The 17,894-nt window shown below is 38.2% G+C and overlaps 1 protein-coding gene across 1 annotated transcript in view; it reads right to left on the bottom strand.

Moving 5' to 3' along the window:
* The window catches only part of LOC101174779 (cytohesin-3), a 29,033-nt gene extending 12,242 nt beyond the window's left edge, over positions 1-16,791 (bottom strand). Inside the window, exons 1-7 of the mRNA XM_011487890.4 lie at positions 16,468-16,791; positions 5,569-5,651; positions 4,841-4,905; positions 4,204-4,270; positions 3,932-4,050; positions 1,723-1,803; positions 1,530-1,642 (exon numbers count right to left, since the gene is read on the bottom strand). Of these exons, the coding sequence (XP_011486192.1) occupies positions 1,530-1,642; positions 1,723-1,803; positions 3,932-4,050; positions 4,204-4,270; positions 4,841-4,905; positions 5,569-5,651; positions 16,468-16,486 (547 nt within the window). The 5' untranslated portion in view covers positions 16,487-16,791. The remainder of the gene's footprint in view (positions 1-1,529; positions 1,643-1,722; positions 1,804-3,931; positions 4,051-4,203; positions 4,271-4,840; positions 4,906-5,568; positions 5,652-16,467) is intronic.
* Positions 16,792-17,894: the final 1,103 nt, after the last annotated feature.

Raw genomic sequence — 17,894 nt, 5'->3', positions numbered from 1 at the left:
ATTGTCTGGGTGCTCTTCTTCCATAAAAACAGAGGGGCTTTGTTCACCGTACTGTACTGTGGGAGGAAGAGGAATGCTAGCGTAGCAGCTCTATGGCTGGTTGCTGTCACTTTTAACTTGTGTTCCTATGCCTGTTTGACAATATGCAGATGACTCCAGATATGGCCCTATATTCTGTTTAATAAAACATACATTTAAAGGCTGGATTATTTCTGAGGACAACAAAACATCATATTTTTTGCTTAAAGACCTACTCCGTTTATCTTTTTATCTATTGTAAAACTGGTCCCAGTGGTCTTTAATTATGATTGTGCTGCTTTTAGACATAAATAAAAAAAAACTGTATCATTTTTAGGACATTAGGGGTGGGACAATTAATTGATTAATCAATTGATGTATAATAGAACTGGACTGAGCAACCGTGATGTTATCCATAGAAAATGCCTTACTTCTGGCTCTAACCAGTTCAGTCGCAATTTTTAAAGATGTCCCGGATTAAATTTAGGTCAGTGAATCAATCGTTCAAAATGATCCAAAACCGCAAATGAATCGTATCAGCAACCTCAAATTATCCTATGAATTAAATTGTTGTCGTTAGCAGGACATCGTTCCTGCAAAGCAGCATTACTTGGTTAGAAATTTGCCTCTGAGTTGAGGTTGCAGATTGAAGATCAGAGAGTTTGTATGGGCATTTATTTTTCTGCTACTGATTGACAACAATTTAAATAAAGAAATACTCAGAAATGCAATTTGGAGCATTATAATTTCTTAAGATATGACATATGATCAGAAAAATGCCATTAGGATACGTTAAAAACATAAAAAAAAACACAATTTTCATTGTAGTGGGTCTTTAAATCCCAATGACTTATATTTGAGTTTTACTATTTAGGTATTTTGAGTTTTTTCTGGGTTTCTTTGGGTCTGCTGCACAGTGACACACCTGCAGCTTCATCATTAGACAACAGCCCATCCATGACTCTGACGGATGGCTGCAAGCTTTGTTTACTCCTAGACCATGTTCCACTCAGCCAGGTTAACTGAATAATAGATGGCTCTTGTTTGTTGCCTGCTGTAAAATGTCAACTGGAATCTATGATTAATCTGGATAATCCTCACGGGAGCTCTTATGGCTTTATGATTAAAAGGTATTTAAAAAAAGAGGCCATCACTCACATCCAATTACAGACCCCCCAGCACTTTTTCTGCTGACATATTCAAAGTGTTTATTGCTACTTTAAATGCAATTTTACACCAGAGCATCAGGGACGTTCACTTTATAATATAAAAATATTGTATTTTTGTAAATAGAGACCCAAAATATGGTTGTAGATTCTAATCTTATGCTACTAATTTCTGTCTCTAACTCTTCAACTGTTCTGTTTTGTTTTTTTGTGTTGTTTTTTTTTGCACACAGACCAAAAGAGGTGAAGTGGAGCTCATCTGACAGGCCTGATAGGGCGCATCTGAAAAAATAAAAGTATGTGAACCGCCTGTTTCTGCAACAGCGACCCTTTGCTGAGTCTGACCTGTGGACTGAAAGACACCAGCGTTGCACTGGCAGTAGCGCGAGGCGAACGCTTCCATCATACGGTCAATCTTTTGAGCTTCGCCCGGCAAGCGGAAACTCCAAAGGAACTGCCTGCAAATGGAAGGAAAGCCCGGGTGAGAACAGGGAGACTTTTGTGAAGACGACAGCTGAGTGAAAACCTTGGTTTTGACCTTAGAGCCTGCACCAGGTTGAGATCTGCGAACTCATGAAGCTCCACGAAAGCTTGAAGCACCTTGATGTTGAAATCATCCCTGAGGAGAAAGAAATGGCTCACACAGAGACAAGCGTTCACAGAGATGTCCTAACGTTAATGAAAGCAACATGAACCAAGAAGACGGGTGGGATGGAAGCCATGTTTAAGCTCCTTTTCTTTGCATTCCTGTCATATTTGCGAGCCGTTGAGAGGCTCTGCAGGTCTGGAATCAATTGCAGCCGCCGGCCGGTGCTGGCAGGGGCGGGAGGTGATGGAAAAGAACAGCAAAACCCACACATGCACCCTTGAGCTGGAAGTTTGTTTGGAGGCTTCCCGGAGGAAAAGTCAACAGCCGCTCTCCGACTGGGGTCGACGCTTCCATTAAACATGGATATGGTTCATGGTTATCGTAACCTGTATCCGCAATCCTGACTCTCCATTGTATATCATTTGACATAAATTAAAGCTTTGGTCCTACAGTTTAGGGACATTTAGATATTTTTGAAGTGGCTTTCGAGGAACGAAGAACAAATCTTTGGTTCCAATCATCTAGATGAAAACTTTGGGGTTTTGTCTGTTGCTTGTTTTAGTTTGTGTCCACTTTGTGTTTTTTGTTGTTGATTGAAACCTATACCGTAGTCTTAACATGTATAGTATATAAAAAAAGGTATAAATCATGCAAACATGTTTCCTGGAACTCATCAACCAAAATATGGTTTATGGGCACTAGTCAAATTGACATTAAATGTCGTTATATTGATCCAATAGTGATTCTTTTTCTCTGCTATCATCTACATCCATCTCTTCATCTGTGTCTCTTCACAGCTTGTAATGATAGGTTTCCTATCCTTGCATAAGCTTAATTAGTGATAATTACTGAGCGTAAACACTGAGCCTGTGATTAGTGTGATTTCCAGTGGCTAGGTGGCCTCTTTGATGATTTCCCATGAATAAAACCCTCTGGGAATCCTAGAACCCCCTCCTCAAAGAAAAAGCTCCTTCACTATAAATGAGCCTGTTTCTATAAACCCGCTTTTGTCTGATTACTTTCTACTGATGCACAAACACGACCTTTACTTCTGTAACTGGGATAATTTTGAGCAACCAAAAGGTTGTTCGGATGGTTGTAAACCAATAAATGTCAATTTAACTGGTGATGTTTTACAACCTGAAATCATGTGAAGTTAGCTTTAAAGTCCCACTCCGATCATCTTTTGTTACCAGTGGTCTTTTAATCAGGATTATGCAGTTTTTAGCCAAAATAAAAAATTAAAAGATGATAAAAAAAATAAAATAATTAAAAAGCTTTCATTTTCTAGGACATTTTAAAGGATACTGGAGCTAACCAGTCGAACAGTTTAGACTCAAATTCCAGCTCGGAGGAGGAAAACAAAGACGTTAATGGATCTATTTGTCTGCAGGTGGATGCATCAGAGTGGAGCGGAGCAAAAACTGCATAATCCTGATTTTATTTATATAATATATATTTATTTTTTTCCAGCATTGGGAGGGAACTTCCTGTTCTGGTCGAGGACTTCCCAGAAGCTCGTGGCCCGCCCACCGTATTTTCTACTTCACAAATACAATCTTTTGCAAACGTTCTCTTGTCTGCTCCTGATTCCTATCAATAACGAGAAACACTCAGAAATGCCATTTTAGGCTTACTTTTCTTCATATATGTCAGAAAAATGCTACAAACACCATTTTCATCACAGAGGGTCTTTTCCCCTTTTAGACTGTTCAGCAGATTTCCTGTCTTTGCTTGTATTAAACATAAATCAGGACTAAGTATCATTTTAAAACTATTCTTGCCATCATAGTTTACAAACACAGAGAGTCTTAACCCTTTAACAGAGGCTGAAGATGCTTCAAAATGTTGTATTTTTGTCCCTACAAACAGACAAACATCTGTAATTATTATTTTTATTCAAAGATTTTAGTGCTGATTGCTCAATGTCAATAACAGTCTGGATCTTGTCCTTTTCATTTATTCGGTTAATCTACAGGAAGTTTCTTAATCTGTGCTAATGGGGAAAGACTTAATCTAATATTTCATGGTGTAACTTTTATGAAACCAATTAAGATGGAGTGGACTCTCTCTTCATCCTTTTCTCTTATAAGCCCCAAAGCGGGTGTTAACCTCGTGTACGGAGAGCTTTTTTCCATCAGCATGACAGACGCCTCACCGCTCTCCTAAGTAGTCTCCGATGACGGTTTTGTTGAGCCCCTCGCCCTTGTAGAGGAACTGGGCGATGTCTTCTGGAGTGTTCTGGAGGAGGTCGTTCTCCAGCATGAACTGGATTCCCTGAGGAGAGGAAAACAGCAGCTCAGCGAGAGATGATTGGAAATGACAGATTTCACAGCTAAAAGAAGCTCCCTCTTCACATCCAACACAGAAAGTCACTCAGGACGAAGCTTTGGCTTTTTTTGTTGTTTTGTTTTTAAAGCAAATAGGTACCTTTTTGGGATCCATGTTGAATTTCTTCCTCCCCATGGCGACTTGTTTGTTTCTTTGGGACGTTTTACTGGGACACACAGACAGAAATAGACATTTATCTAAAATGTATCACTAAAAAACAACTTTTCTAAGAAAAAATCCTTATAAAACCACAAAAACTAATATGAAAACATTTTTATGGGTCAAATATCCTCTGTAAAAAGTAAGGAATGCATATAAATAGTGTCTTAATTAACTTTAATGACCAACACTGCAATGTTTTAGGTCAAACATTCAAATCTTTATCAAATTAAGATAAAGGCTAAGAGATACGAGGTAAAAAATAACAGATTTTACTTGTTTTCAATGGAAACAGAAGAACTGATGATTAACAGCAAAAGAGCCAAAACCAATCCTGTTTTTTTACATGAGCAAAAGAAAAGACATCCTGAACACTCAGCTTAATTAAACGCAGCGTCTTCCCAAAGGAAGTACATTCTCATTTAAGAGAGATTAATAAGAGCCTCTAAACGCCAGAAACCTTACAGGGAATACTGACGTTTCTGTGTCCTAAAATCGATAAATGAGTTTAATCAAGAAAATAATAATTACAGATATATCAGAGCCAAACGGTAATGAAAAGAGCATCTTGATTTACCTTTCCCCGACACATGTCAGCTGTTCGATTTCCGTCATCACTTCCGCTATCTCAAACTTCAATCTCTGAAACACAGCAAGCAGTAAACAGTCCACTCCTTTCTCTAGAAGCAGACCAACGCAGTCAGAACCCAGAGCGAGCCTGAACCGTCCATACCCAGCAACCCACTGCTTTTTATGGGTAAACTCGGATGCACAGGCAGGATATTTGCATCACGGCATGCAAATACAGACTGCAGCACATCGGCGGCAGACTTACAGGAGAAGCGCCTTTCATTTACTCATGTCATTGACTTGAAAAAAACACTTATCTCATAACATGCAAAATAAAGGTGAGATAAAGCGATCCGATGGAAGTAATTTAGTAAAAAAGAAAGGTTTCTTTTTGTAGGATTCATAGCAACAACAAACAAACAAAAGCCAATAAAATATTTAGGAGGATTTTCAACAGAAAAATCCTCAAACACTGCATTTTGGCTTTGAATTCTGCAGATTTTATGAAATAAATTTGACCATTTGACTTAAAAATATCATTCAAATGTTTCACAAACAAAACTTTTATTGGAATTGACTACTTTTAAACTGATAAATGAAGAAATAATCAACTTGGTTAAAGCTGCAGACTCAAAAAACAAAAAAAAGACAAATTTGAAACTTTGATATCTGTCAAAATAAAAGAAGCCAGCTCACATGTTTAAAGGATCCTCTACGCATACGTGAGAAACATACCTCGATATCATCAAGAAGCTCTCTTTTCCTCCGTCGGATGTTGGACAGCTCATCCCTCTCTTCAAGGGATAAATCCTCGGGAACTGAAACACAGGAAGTCAAAAATACTCAGGACTTTCTCACTGCTTCACAATGCTGGAAAATAAATCCAGAATCACTCCAGAACCCTGCTGCTGCTTCCCTTTGCTCGGCTGCAGCAGCAGACATCCACAGCCAGCGAATTCCCCCCAATTAACCAGAGATAGAGAGAAGAGTCTTAATTATTCCGCATGAAACTGTGTCATCCTTCCTTCTCCATTTGGCTCAGGGGCGTGTGCTATTAATAAAACTAATCCAGATTAAGTTTTCTTTCATTAAAAGTGAATTTCACCAATTTAGCACAGCCTACATCTCCCTGTTTCCGCAGCAGCTTCAGGCAATATTTTTATGCTCTTCAGAAACAAAACTTTGAGGCAGGAAACCATCGTGTTTCGTGTGTCTTATTGATGGAAAATCCTGGTTTGTTTCAAAAGGAGGAAGCGTTCGGCCTCGAAGGAAGCCAAGCATTGTTACAAACAAACTGAGCAAAGGTGCTCGTTATGTAATCCTGAAGCAGGGTGAAGGGTGACCCACACCAACAAAAAACAAAGCAAGAGACGGGGTGAAGAGAGTTTTTCATTAGAGCTGCAGCTTCTGGCGGCTCCTCCACTCTTGGCTTTAAAAGCAATTAGTGGTTTAAAAAGTTTTATGGCTGTTTTATATAACTTCACTTCAAATCTTTTGATCTACTTATAAGGATCTTATTTTTCTACCAGGAAATTCTCTTCCCTCTTTCTTTTCCTAATCCCCGTCTTTGCTCCCTTCAGCAGCTTTGGTGTTGTATGAAGTTAAAAATAATCGATTAATTGATTTAAATAGAGCTTAATTTACACGGCGCAATTGAGTTTTATAACACCCAAGAGATTTCTTTCTTCCTTTAAGACAAAAAATGATTCTTTATTAGATTTTGATGTAAAAATTCATAATCATCATCTTAGATCAGCTGTGTATTAGGACTGGGATGAAAAACAAATAAATCTTTATTAAAAAGTAATGATCAAATCTTTTAATTCATCTTTCTTTAAAGTGATTTCTGATTTTTCAGCTAGTTTTACTATAATTAGATATGATGGTATTACAAAAATGTCACGTTTGTTCAATTTATATCACTAGAAATGAGTCTTTGTGACCGGAAAACATTGGTTTTGAATGGAATTTAATAACAAACAACACTAAATAAGATGCTAAACTTGTAAATCATAATTCGTTTTTAGTTTAGTTTAGTTTAGTTTTCGGGCAGTGATGATAAGCCTGAGCCCACTTGTACAAACAAACAAGTGTCAAGACCAAAATAAATAAATAAATAAAGGGATTTTGTATGGAACTCTTTAAACATGGTCTGATTTTTGCTAAAATACATACGTAAATTTAATCCTGAAGAAGCCAAGAATGAATTTCTGTTTGGCCTTTAAAGTTAATTTGACTTTTTTTTTTTTTCGTTTTTAACTTTGGGTAGCAGCAATTAAAAGCAACAACAACAAAACAAAAAAAAAAGACTGCATTATAAAGAAAAAATAAGAAAAAGCGAGCGCGCTGTATGGCTTGAAGATGCCCACCGCCCTCTCCGCCCCCTTCTGGCCCGACAAATAGCCCAACATCACAACAATAGCCATCTCAATGGGCTTCAAACTGTCACTGGCTAAACGGCTGCTACATGTCCCCCACTCTCCTCCTCTGCCCCTGCCACCCTGGATCTGTATCTGACAAATTCAAAACACTTTTTTTTTTTAAATGGAGGCTTTTCTATTGGCTCTAACTTCATAGCAACCATTTTATTTATTGGTGACCTGGTGGTGACAAACAGTCCGATGTCATTTTTAGAACAATCGGTAAAACTAACTTTTTGGATTTCTTTGGCAACGGGGGTTTTAGGTTAAAAAATGGTCACATTCCCAATATGGTCATACGGTATGTTATATTGTTCTGTTCAGCTTGAGCCAATGATTCACGTATCACATTTGTAGAAGGTACTAAAGAGGATTTTATTTTTTAATTTCAAGATGGCAACTTTTTATCAAGGTCAAAGGTCAATGAAATTTTGATTGTGGTTGTAGACGTAAGACATTTTTGCCCTATTTATTTTTCTGACAGCTTCTCCCACTGTGGTATCATGTCGTTGGGCAGGTTGTTCATTATCATTATTCATTTTCGTAGGTGCGTCCAAATTTATGATGATTTTAAGTTAATAGCGGGGTGCGCAGTAAGAAAGATGAATTGTGAAAATTGGCAAAACAAGCTGTTTTCCTCTCATTTATTAATTTTATGTTTAGGTATCCCAACCAATCAGCTGATGGAGATCCAACGCCTGCAACGGCAGACGTGGTTACAACCTTAATGCACAACAAACCAAATGAAAAGACGGGAAGTGGCTTCAGGCCCCACCGCCATTGAGGCAAACATCACTGTGGTCCTTCAACCCAGTTCTCCACTTTAAAGCCTCTCAAACCACTCGCTTGATTACAGGGGTGGGGGGCTGTGCACCAATAAATTCTCCTGTTCAAATGGATTTTTCTTTTCCCACTAACTACTTCATTAACTTCCTCCATCTGACCATCTACGAGGAATCAGTTGATGCTAAAGCGGACCGGTCATGCAGCCCAAAGGAAAACGCAGCTCCGCTTCAACGATGATGAAAATCGGCCATGGGGGCGGGGCCACAGACCCAACAGCGGTCAGACCGCTGCAGGAGCACACCAGAAGAGGCTTTGCTTCATTCTGCCAACAAAAATCCCAGAAAATCTACTTTTAGCGGGGACCCCCTGCGGTGGCTCTTCCCACCCAGCAGGGTCTAAACCCTCAACGCCACCGCAGATTCAATAAACTGACCCAGACTGGTTCTTTAGTCCTGTGGCAGTCCTGAGCGGCAAAGCCCAGATGCTTTTTGCAATTTTTTTCTTACTGAGCCTTTGAGTCAAAATTTCTACACACTCAAAAAATTTCCACACAACTAGTAACAAACCAAAATGAATTTTGGGGATAATAAATGACCCCTTTCGAAAATATGACGACGTTACCGCAGGAAAAACCATCAGAAAAAATAAATGGGGACCAAAATGTCTTAAGTCTACAACCACAATAGAACTTTTGTTGGCCTTTGACTTCGGTAAAAGGCTTCCATCTTGGGGTTAAATAATAAAAGTGTCTGAATCCACTAATGAAACTAAAATGACCTTTGACCCAGGAAGATGCCGCCATCTTAAAAAAAAAAAATCACCCTCAGTACCAGCAACAAATTTAAACTCCTCCTAGGGATTTCTATCACAGCATAGCTCCTTGAGCATCATTAGGGATTTACGTTGGAATTAGAAATTGCAGATATTGAATGGCGTTAGCATGGCGAGCTCACAGAAGTGGCACTTCCCTGTTGCTGGCACATATTACATACTAGAGTTGTGAAATTTTAATATTTGAATCCTTGAGTCAAGATGAACAAAACAATATGACATATGATATAAAATTATTAGAAATGTGGGCGTGGTTAACAAAAAACCTCCGTTGCCAAGGAAATACAAAAATGTACTTTTGCAGATTCTACTAAAAGTTACATATACTTGTTAGTCACCCCCAGGCGACCAAATACTAAAATGGTTGCTATGGAGATAAATCCAACAGAAAAGCTGCCATTTTATAAAATATATATTTTTCATGAGTTTATCACATGCAGCTCTGAGCAGGGGGGGGGGGGCACGCTTGGGGAAGGGTAGCGCCTGCTAGCCACACAACATTATGGGTTTATGTTTTACGTTGTTGTTTTTTAAATCTAATAATATTTGATGACAAAAAAATTGGAAAAAATTAACTCGTATGTCCAAACCCAAACTCACACGAGTCACTTTGATTTGGATCTCGCCCACAGATCCAAATCGAAGTGACTTGTGAGTGAGAGGAGTGTGATCCGGATTTACGGTCTTTAAAGCTGAAGCATTAACCCACACTAATGTATTGAAATGTGGAGAAGCTTTAGTAAAAATGACCCTTTCCCTACTTGGACCGTGTCGCACGTTAGAAGAAAACCTCCTTCCGGATCCTGCAGCCTCTAATCTGAGACCTGCTGTTCATCATAATCCGTCCTATCGTGGACAAACACCCGGGTTAGAGTCCAGGTCACACAGAAACACAGGCGGGCAGACATGTGGAGGGACTCGCACGTGCCCGTCTGGCTCTAATCCCACACCCTGTCCAGTGCACTTTAGGGCGGAAGTGTGACGAATGAAGCCCTGACATTAGCCTGCAGAGGTGGAAAATCCAGATTACCAATCTGCTACAAAACACTGGAGAGCCTGAACGAGGGTTTTGTAGAACGCCACACAATGAAGTTTAGTAAATAAATAGACTTAAATCACGCTTATTCTAACTTCAATTCGAACACTAAAAAAATGGTGCATGAAGTTAAACATCAAATTTTTTAAATAGAAACTTGTTTTTTTCAAAAGTGAGAAGATTTTAGGCAAATGTTAATTTGCAACAGCTCAAAACAACTCAATTAAAATCAACTCATTAAGTTGATTTTGATTCAAATAAATGTAACTTGGTTTGACCTGAATTGATTTATTTTACTTTAATTAAAGAATTAACATGATTTAATTTGTTTTGATTTGATCCAATTCAATGTTTTTCAAATGGAACTTTTATATAAATAGCGCCAAAGCTAAAAGCCTGAGTCTTTGCCTCTTCACTGAAGCCAAACAAATCATCACACAGACCTCTTTTAACAAATGAATTACTATATTTCCTCCTCTTTAAAGCCTGTCGACCCAAAATGATTAAATTGTTTTCAATGTCAAAAATGTGAGCTTTAATGCAGGTTTGCTACAGAAAAATGTTGATTTTTCTTACCAGATATTAAATTTTGGCTGGGTTTTTTGTTTTGGGTCAAAACTGCTGTCAGTTAAAAAAAAACTCAAGTGGTTTTCTTTGTATTTCATGCTGCTGTTTTTAAGTGCTAACTGTCTTCAAGTATCAACAACGAGGCAAACCAAACTGACCTTTATTACAAACTTTATTTTTGCCTTTTAATTGTTTTGCTGCTACAAACATTTCTCCTTAGAGATCACTATGAAAACTGATTTTTTTTAAAGATTTATTTTATGATTCATGTTGAGAGGTGCATGATTTTCAGGCTGAATTCATGTAATAAAGTCATGATAAGCTGTGCTCAACGTGTACAATTTGCTCCAAACGAAGGAAATCAAATCGGAAAAGAACATTTCAGAAATTTAAGAGAGTAACATCCATTTTGTCAGTAAATGACTTTGAAAACCTTCCAAAAATATGTTTTCTTGCATGTCTTCTTGTGGAACGGTCGCCTGGAAAGCATCTTGAGCGTGTTAGGATGTGAGCAGCCAGGGCGTTTTCCTTTTCTATTAGGTCAGAAGCCAAGGAAAACAAGGAGAGCCTGCAGGCTCCTGCCCCCTCCCTCCCTGCACAGTCAGCCGGACCCTTCCTCTCCTAACTCCACCTTCATCGCTGTGGACTCCGTCTCATTTGGGGGCGTTTTTCGATTCCCATCCCTCTCACAGCTCAGACAGAGTGATGAGTCCAGCAGGTTGTTTACAGGAGCAAAAATTCTGCCTTCAGACAACAGCAGCACACTTCCACGGAGATGGGAACATGACTGGAAGCCTCCGGCATCATCTGCACATGTATCTAAACACATGAAGAGTGCAGCAGGAGCTCTGAACTCCTGTCACATCTTCGGAGGGTTCTTCTAAGTTTACGCACCGTCCTGATTTATTTCTCAAATGGCCGCTTCAGCCTTTGAAGCACACAGGAGTGAGGCCATAAAGAGCACTTTTTAGCACATTTTTGCACCTCTGCTGCAGCACACACCACAGAGACATTTGTTAGAGGCCGTGCAGCCGTTTATGTGGGGGATCACTATGAATGTTTTACAATAAAACGACCAATTCTGGAGAACAGAGACGGTTTTCACATCGAAGTTCTGCTTCACCAATCTAGCAAACAACTGAAACTTTATTTATAACGCACTTTGAGAACAGTCACAGCTGTACGTGAAAGATTAAAGCCAAAAAACATGAAATATTAATCAAATTGGAACTTAAATGACAAGAATAACATTATGTTGTGAAAAATATAAATAACTTTGATTAAGTGCTGAAGAGTTTGGGCCTGATAAACAGTTAGGTAAATGACATGACAAGGAAATGCGACAAATATAGAATATTTTGATAAAAATATATAATACAAATATGATCAATAACTGTATGACTGTTTTGTTGCATCAATTTCAGAACAAAATAATAGAACCTGCAGTTTAAAAAATGATTAAAAAATGATTTTATTTTGTTTTGATTTTATTTTGTTTCCACTTTTGAAAAGAACTGAATATATTTTTTGGTGATTTACACAATTTATTTTGTTTTTTAAGTCTTTTACATAATTTATTTTACAGAGTATTTAGTCGTTTTCTTTTTTAGATATTTTTAGGGAACAAAAACCTGGGATTTTAAAAGGGAATAGTATAAGAAATTTGATTTTATTTGGATTTTACTCAAGACAAACCAGGAAACAATATGCTTTTACAAAATATGATAAATCACAAAATGATTCATTTAAGCTTGAAAAAGAAGATTTTGTCAACAGAATTGTTGGTGAAGCAAAAATAGATTTTGATTTAGGTGGGATTCTTTTTCCAAAAATGTGATTTTCCTGTTAATAGAAAGCAAAATAAATGTTATTTTAGTTAAATTATAATGTTTTTTCAAAGTCACATTTATTTTTTAATTCAATCTGATTAGACAAGCCTACCTTTGACTCATTAGTGGGTTAAGAATGTTTTAACAAAAAACATTGTGTTAAAAACCATAGTTTCTTTTAAAAAATGGCTTTTTAGGGACAATTGACCCTATGATATAAAAATGAAGAACCAAAATGAGCAAAAAGTGGTAGAATGGGCTATAAATGATCTAAAGTGAATCAAATCTAGTATTTTTCATCAATAAAACTGTTACTTGGAGGCACATTTCACACCTAAAGGCCCGTACACACCGGGACGAATATTCGCCAGGCGTTATTCGCCAGCGTTTTTCGCCACGTTTTTTGTGTTCACACCCAGGCGATTTTCGCTGACGATGAGTGGAGTGAACATGCAATTTCATTCCCTGACATTAGATGGCGCTTAATGTAAAACAGAAATACTCCTGTACACAAGGTGGCGCTGCGCAACTTTACGCTTCTTAAAGTCGCTTTTCACTCAGAAGAAGAGAGCAAGTATTTACACGCTTGTCAGAATCAAACAAAGAAAACATGAATATTTCAAGCACCAGTAGCTCCAACTGGTGCTTGGTTCGTGGATGTTTTAGAATGTCCGTCATTATTGCTTCGCGGCTGTGTAGACGCTACTTGGCGTCTATCTTCTTCGCTGGTATGTGTGCTCAGCAAGGCAGTTTTGTGTTTGAGCGCCCCCAAGTTGTGTTTTACTGTAACTTCAGAAGCTCCAGACACGTGAGCAAAAGCGCCGTTCTCATTGGTCGAGTAGATTTCGACGCGACGCGTCGAAAAAAAAAAACGAACCCGAGGCGTTTTTTTTTTTTGACGCTTTAACGCCTGGCGTTTTTTCGCGTCGGTGTGCACACTCTCATTGGGGCCCTTTGTTTAGTCACGAGGCGTTAAACGTCGGCGAAAATCGCCGGCGAAATTCGTCCCGGTGTGAACAGGCCTTAAGGCTCGTATGCAGAAATGCTTAAGTTCTGCTCCGCTTTTGACAAGTGTCACAGACCAACCACTTATCCAACCGTCCTCCCACGGAGATCAGCCACAGCGAGCCCCCACATGACAGCCTGACGTCCTCCTACACAGCAACCACAACCTTATCCGCTCCCCACAAGGGAGAACTTCTCCTTCTTTCCCTCAAAGCTGCAGAAATCACACAGAAGGGAGGCAGGAACAAGTTCTGCTGCAAATTTAGGAAAGGAGATCAGAAAAATCTGCATTGGCTCAGAAGGTTTCTGTTAGTTTAGCTTGGATTTTGCACAATGAAGGGTGCAGTTTTAAGGAAAAAAAAGCAGCATTTTTTCATTAAACCTTCATAACAACCCAAAGAGCTTCTGTAAACAAGACGAAAGGCAGGAAAGCCATTTGCTTTCCAAGTCTATACAGCCTCCGTCCAGACAACTCCAGCTTCTGCATTCTTTCCACTGATCCGCGCAGCTATACAATGTTCCTAAAAATAGACGGGGGCCTAATAAAAACACTTGTTGCTGAATTTGTGGCTTTAAGGCCAAGCGTCTGCGAATCTCCCCCAGCAGAGATGCAGCTTTGCTTCTACAGTGCCGTTAATCAATACAAGCAGCTGTGTTGCACAAGACCATGTGGCTGCAGGGCTTCTTCTGCGAATCCGTATGACATCAGTCCGGTTTCAGCTAAACTTGTGAAGGCTGGAAAGTTCCCCTCCACATGTGGGGGTCGACCACACGGACCAGAAGGTCGTGACTTCTCCGATACGGTCACATTTTAGTGCTGAAGTCGTACTTTTGTGACTTCCTGCTGAGACCATCAGCTGACCCTTTCCCGAAAAATTCGTCTTTGACGACCGATCAGAGTGCGGTCTGTGGGTCTGATTATTCGATCTTCACGGGATTTTGCATTTGCTGCACAAAGTGGAGGGCTATCTGTCCGTCTCTGCTGGATTTACTGAGCACAGCAGTTGCAGCGTTGACTCGTTTGCCTCTCAGATCAGACAGGCGGTTCGGTGCTAACCCAATCCACCCATAAAAACGCCATCCGTCGCCTTTCGCCACCGATCTTGACCCACCGATTTACGAACAGAGAAAGGAGAGGATCCTTCCCGGATGAGGCGTGCTCCTGTCCTGTCAGTTTGAGTTTTTGCGATCTGAAATCTGCTGGAAGTGTTTGGTAAAGACAGATTTAGCTCTCGTTATACCAAGTGTGCATGCGAACAATGTTAAGTGATGTGTGAAAGTCAAAGGGAGTGTGACTGAGCAGCACAGGCCTTCTCATTTGTCTCAACGCCAACAGTGAATTCAGCTAATAATTGACTCGCAGCGGAGAGATTCTGTTCAACAACCAGGATTTTTTTCTTCTTCTGCAAAAGTTCTAAAAAAAGGGAATTACACTCTGCAAAGGAAGTTTTTAGCCCCGGGATTATGAAAACTCTAGGTCAATGTGAAGGAAAATGAAATCAACATTGTGTTTCTGTGATTGAAAAAGTAAAACTGAAGACAACAAACAAAGAAAACCCCGAAAATTTAACATACACAGGTCATTCCATGATAATAGAGAACAAATGGAGAACTCCAGGTGAGAGCTCCTCCAGGTTCTCTCAGTCCAACTGACAAACTGTTATCAGACGGCGGCCGTTTGTTTAGCCCACACTCCCTCTGCAGCCCACATATGCACGGCCGTTTGGATTATCAGCGGCATGCGTGCACTTCAACACTATCATACAATAGCTGTAATCTGTCTTAAGCAGATTCCTTCATCTCTAATTTGAGGAAGTAGCAGGAAATGGTGTGAGCTTTCAGGTGATTCGGTCTAATGTTTTTTTAATCTATGCTCTTAATGAATCTTTATGGAGCAAAATGATCAAAGAGAAATTTAGAAATAATATGTGACAAATTCCAAACTGCACTTTCAAAAAAACCTCTTTTGTGTTATTTATTTTAAGGATTTACTACAAAATGTGTGCAAAAACCATAGAAAAGGTGATGATAAAGTGTAGAAAGACCTAAATAAAATGTATAAATTGGAGGCAAATGAAGTTTAAAAGGTGTATAAAAGTGAAACCAGTGCTTTTCCAAAATAATTTTTTTGAAAAATCTGCTTTAGAGTATTTAAGTGTTTACATCACATTGTGCACACAAATATTTTTAGAAAAAGTGAGGATTAAATGTAAAAATATCCAAATAAAATGCACGAATCAAAGGGAAATTCAATTCAAATAGTGCATAAAAGTAAAAGCAGGACTTTTACAAAATCCCTTTTTAAAATCAACTATTTTACTCACCATGTGCAAAAGAAATACAAGACAGGGTGATGATAAAGTGTAAAAACATCTAAATAAAAGGCAAAAACTGAAGGAATATTCTGTTTAAACCAAACTCTGTTAAAATGTGCACAAAATCACAAGAAAAAGTGATGGTAAAGTGCAGAAATATCTAAATAAAATGGATGAATTATAGGCAAATTCAATTTAAACTGCATAAAAGACCAAAAAAACTGGAATTTTCCAAAATCTTGTGTGATTCGTTTAAGGGTTAATTTCACAGTATGCAAATGAAACACTAGAAAAAGTATCTCATTAAAATGCATGATTCAAAAGAAAAGTCAATTTAAACTGTACATAAATGTAAAATAAGAGTTCACTTCATAATGTACACAAAAAGTAATAGAAAAAATTGATGAAACGCGTAGAACTATATAAATAAAATGCATGGATATCAGGAAAATTCAATTTAAATTGTGCATTAAAGTGTAAGCAGGTATTTTACTAAATAATTTGGGTTTTTCTGCACTTTTTAGATATAGTTTAACATTTAAATATGAGTTACTGCTAAAAGGACAGCTGATGATGGTCCAAAACCCATTCATAATTTATATTAATTAAGTTTATAATAAATTAAATAGCGTCTTCTTTGAATTTCTTTATTTATAAGGATGTCAGCCAATAAATGCATTTTTTTCCAATTTCCCATAAAATCTTGAGGCTCTTCGAAGCTTTAAAGCAAGACATCAAAGAGTGAGAAAGTGTATTTGGATGGTTAGAAACCACACCATGTCCACCCATCATCCACCCATCATCCACCCTCAGATGGAGCCTGGCTGAGCGGACGACAGGCTTACCGTGATTGTCTTCGTCCATAGCGACGTCCTGAAGGCGCAGACAGTCCAGCAGGAGGTGTGAAACCTCTCGAGGCTGCTCTTCTTCTCCCCTAATGCTTTTTCTTTGCAGGATCTCCTTTTTCTCCCGGATGATGCGTTCACTGCCCGCTCGGAGAGCTGACCTCCCGCGGGTTCTTGATGCAAAGACGCCGGGGTTCGGAGCCGCAGTCTGGGCGTGAATTCGGAGGTGTTATCCGTGAAGAGTGGAAGTGATGTTCGAGAGATGAGGGTTTGACACGGCTGCCTCTCTGCTCTCCATCCTCAGAGGCCCCGCCTACACTCACATTAGCTACGCTGCAATGAGGGGGACGTCAGCAAACCCCGCCCCTCGGGGGGAAAGACACAAACGCAGGTACGCATGCGCACAAAAGAACAATAGGCGCACAGACTGTTCGTAGTGGCTTTAAAGTTTTAAAAAACATCAATATTTATTTTTATTAAGGTTTAAAAACAAATTATGTGAATTTTGATTAAAAGAGAAAACATTTTAGAATAAAAAAAATATTTAAAAAATTGAGTTTTTTTTATTTCCTAAATTAAGGAACGTACACATTTTTGCCAAAACAATGCTTCTTTTTTATCTTATACTATTATAAAGATACTTTTCTTTTCTGTACAAGAAAAACTTATACTTGTAATACAGTAGGTGCCTGAATGTAATAATATTTGTATTTTTTTAAGGGTTTATCGCATTCTAAAACATAGGCAATCCTCACATTTCTAGTATTTTTTTATGAATTATGAAATTATGTCTCACAATTCCTGTTTCTTTTTTATGTAATTCCTCCAGGTTCGACCAAACATACTACAAAAAGCGTAACAAAACAAAAAGATGAAAATAAGATGAAAATAATTATATATATTTGTTGTTACAACATGAACATGTTGTAACAACATGAGCTCATTTTCATTTTAGCTCATTTTTTATGAACAGAAGCTTATTTTTAACTTTGCTATATACATAACAAAACTTAGCATAATAGAAAAGTTCATATAAAAGTGTTTGTTTAGATTTCACTGAGGTAAAAACGGGTTTAAAATGGAAATTGAGACCGAAATCAACATAGTCTGGGCAAATTTGTATGTATATTTTAATATTTATACACAATTTATGCATGAAAAAAAGAAGTCAAAGCAATTTAGACGTACATTTTTTCCGACCCTGTCTTTTTCTAGACTTTAAAGTGACTAAAGCAGTTTATTGTTTTTTTAAAAATACATAAAAGTTATGTTTATTACTTTGTTTTTACAGATTACTTAATGATTTAATTTTTCCATCACTATATGGCATTTTACATCTATCTGGTGCATTTCTTTATTTAAATCAATTTACTTAGTACCGGTAATAACAACTCCCCTAAAGATTTTTTTTTTTTAAATCGAAGGTT

Source organism: Oryzias latipes, chromosome 19 (genome assembly GCF_053564925.1).
Source record: "Oryzias latipes strain Hd-rR chromosome 19, Olatipes_Hd-rR_3.1".
Taxonomy (NCBI): domain Eukaryota; kingdom Metazoa; phylum Chordata; class Actinopteri; order Beloniformes; family Adrianichthyidae; genus Oryzias; species Oryzias latipes.
Note: the sequence above shows the minus strand (reverse complement) of the source record. Positions and strands in the feature narration are given on the sequence as shown.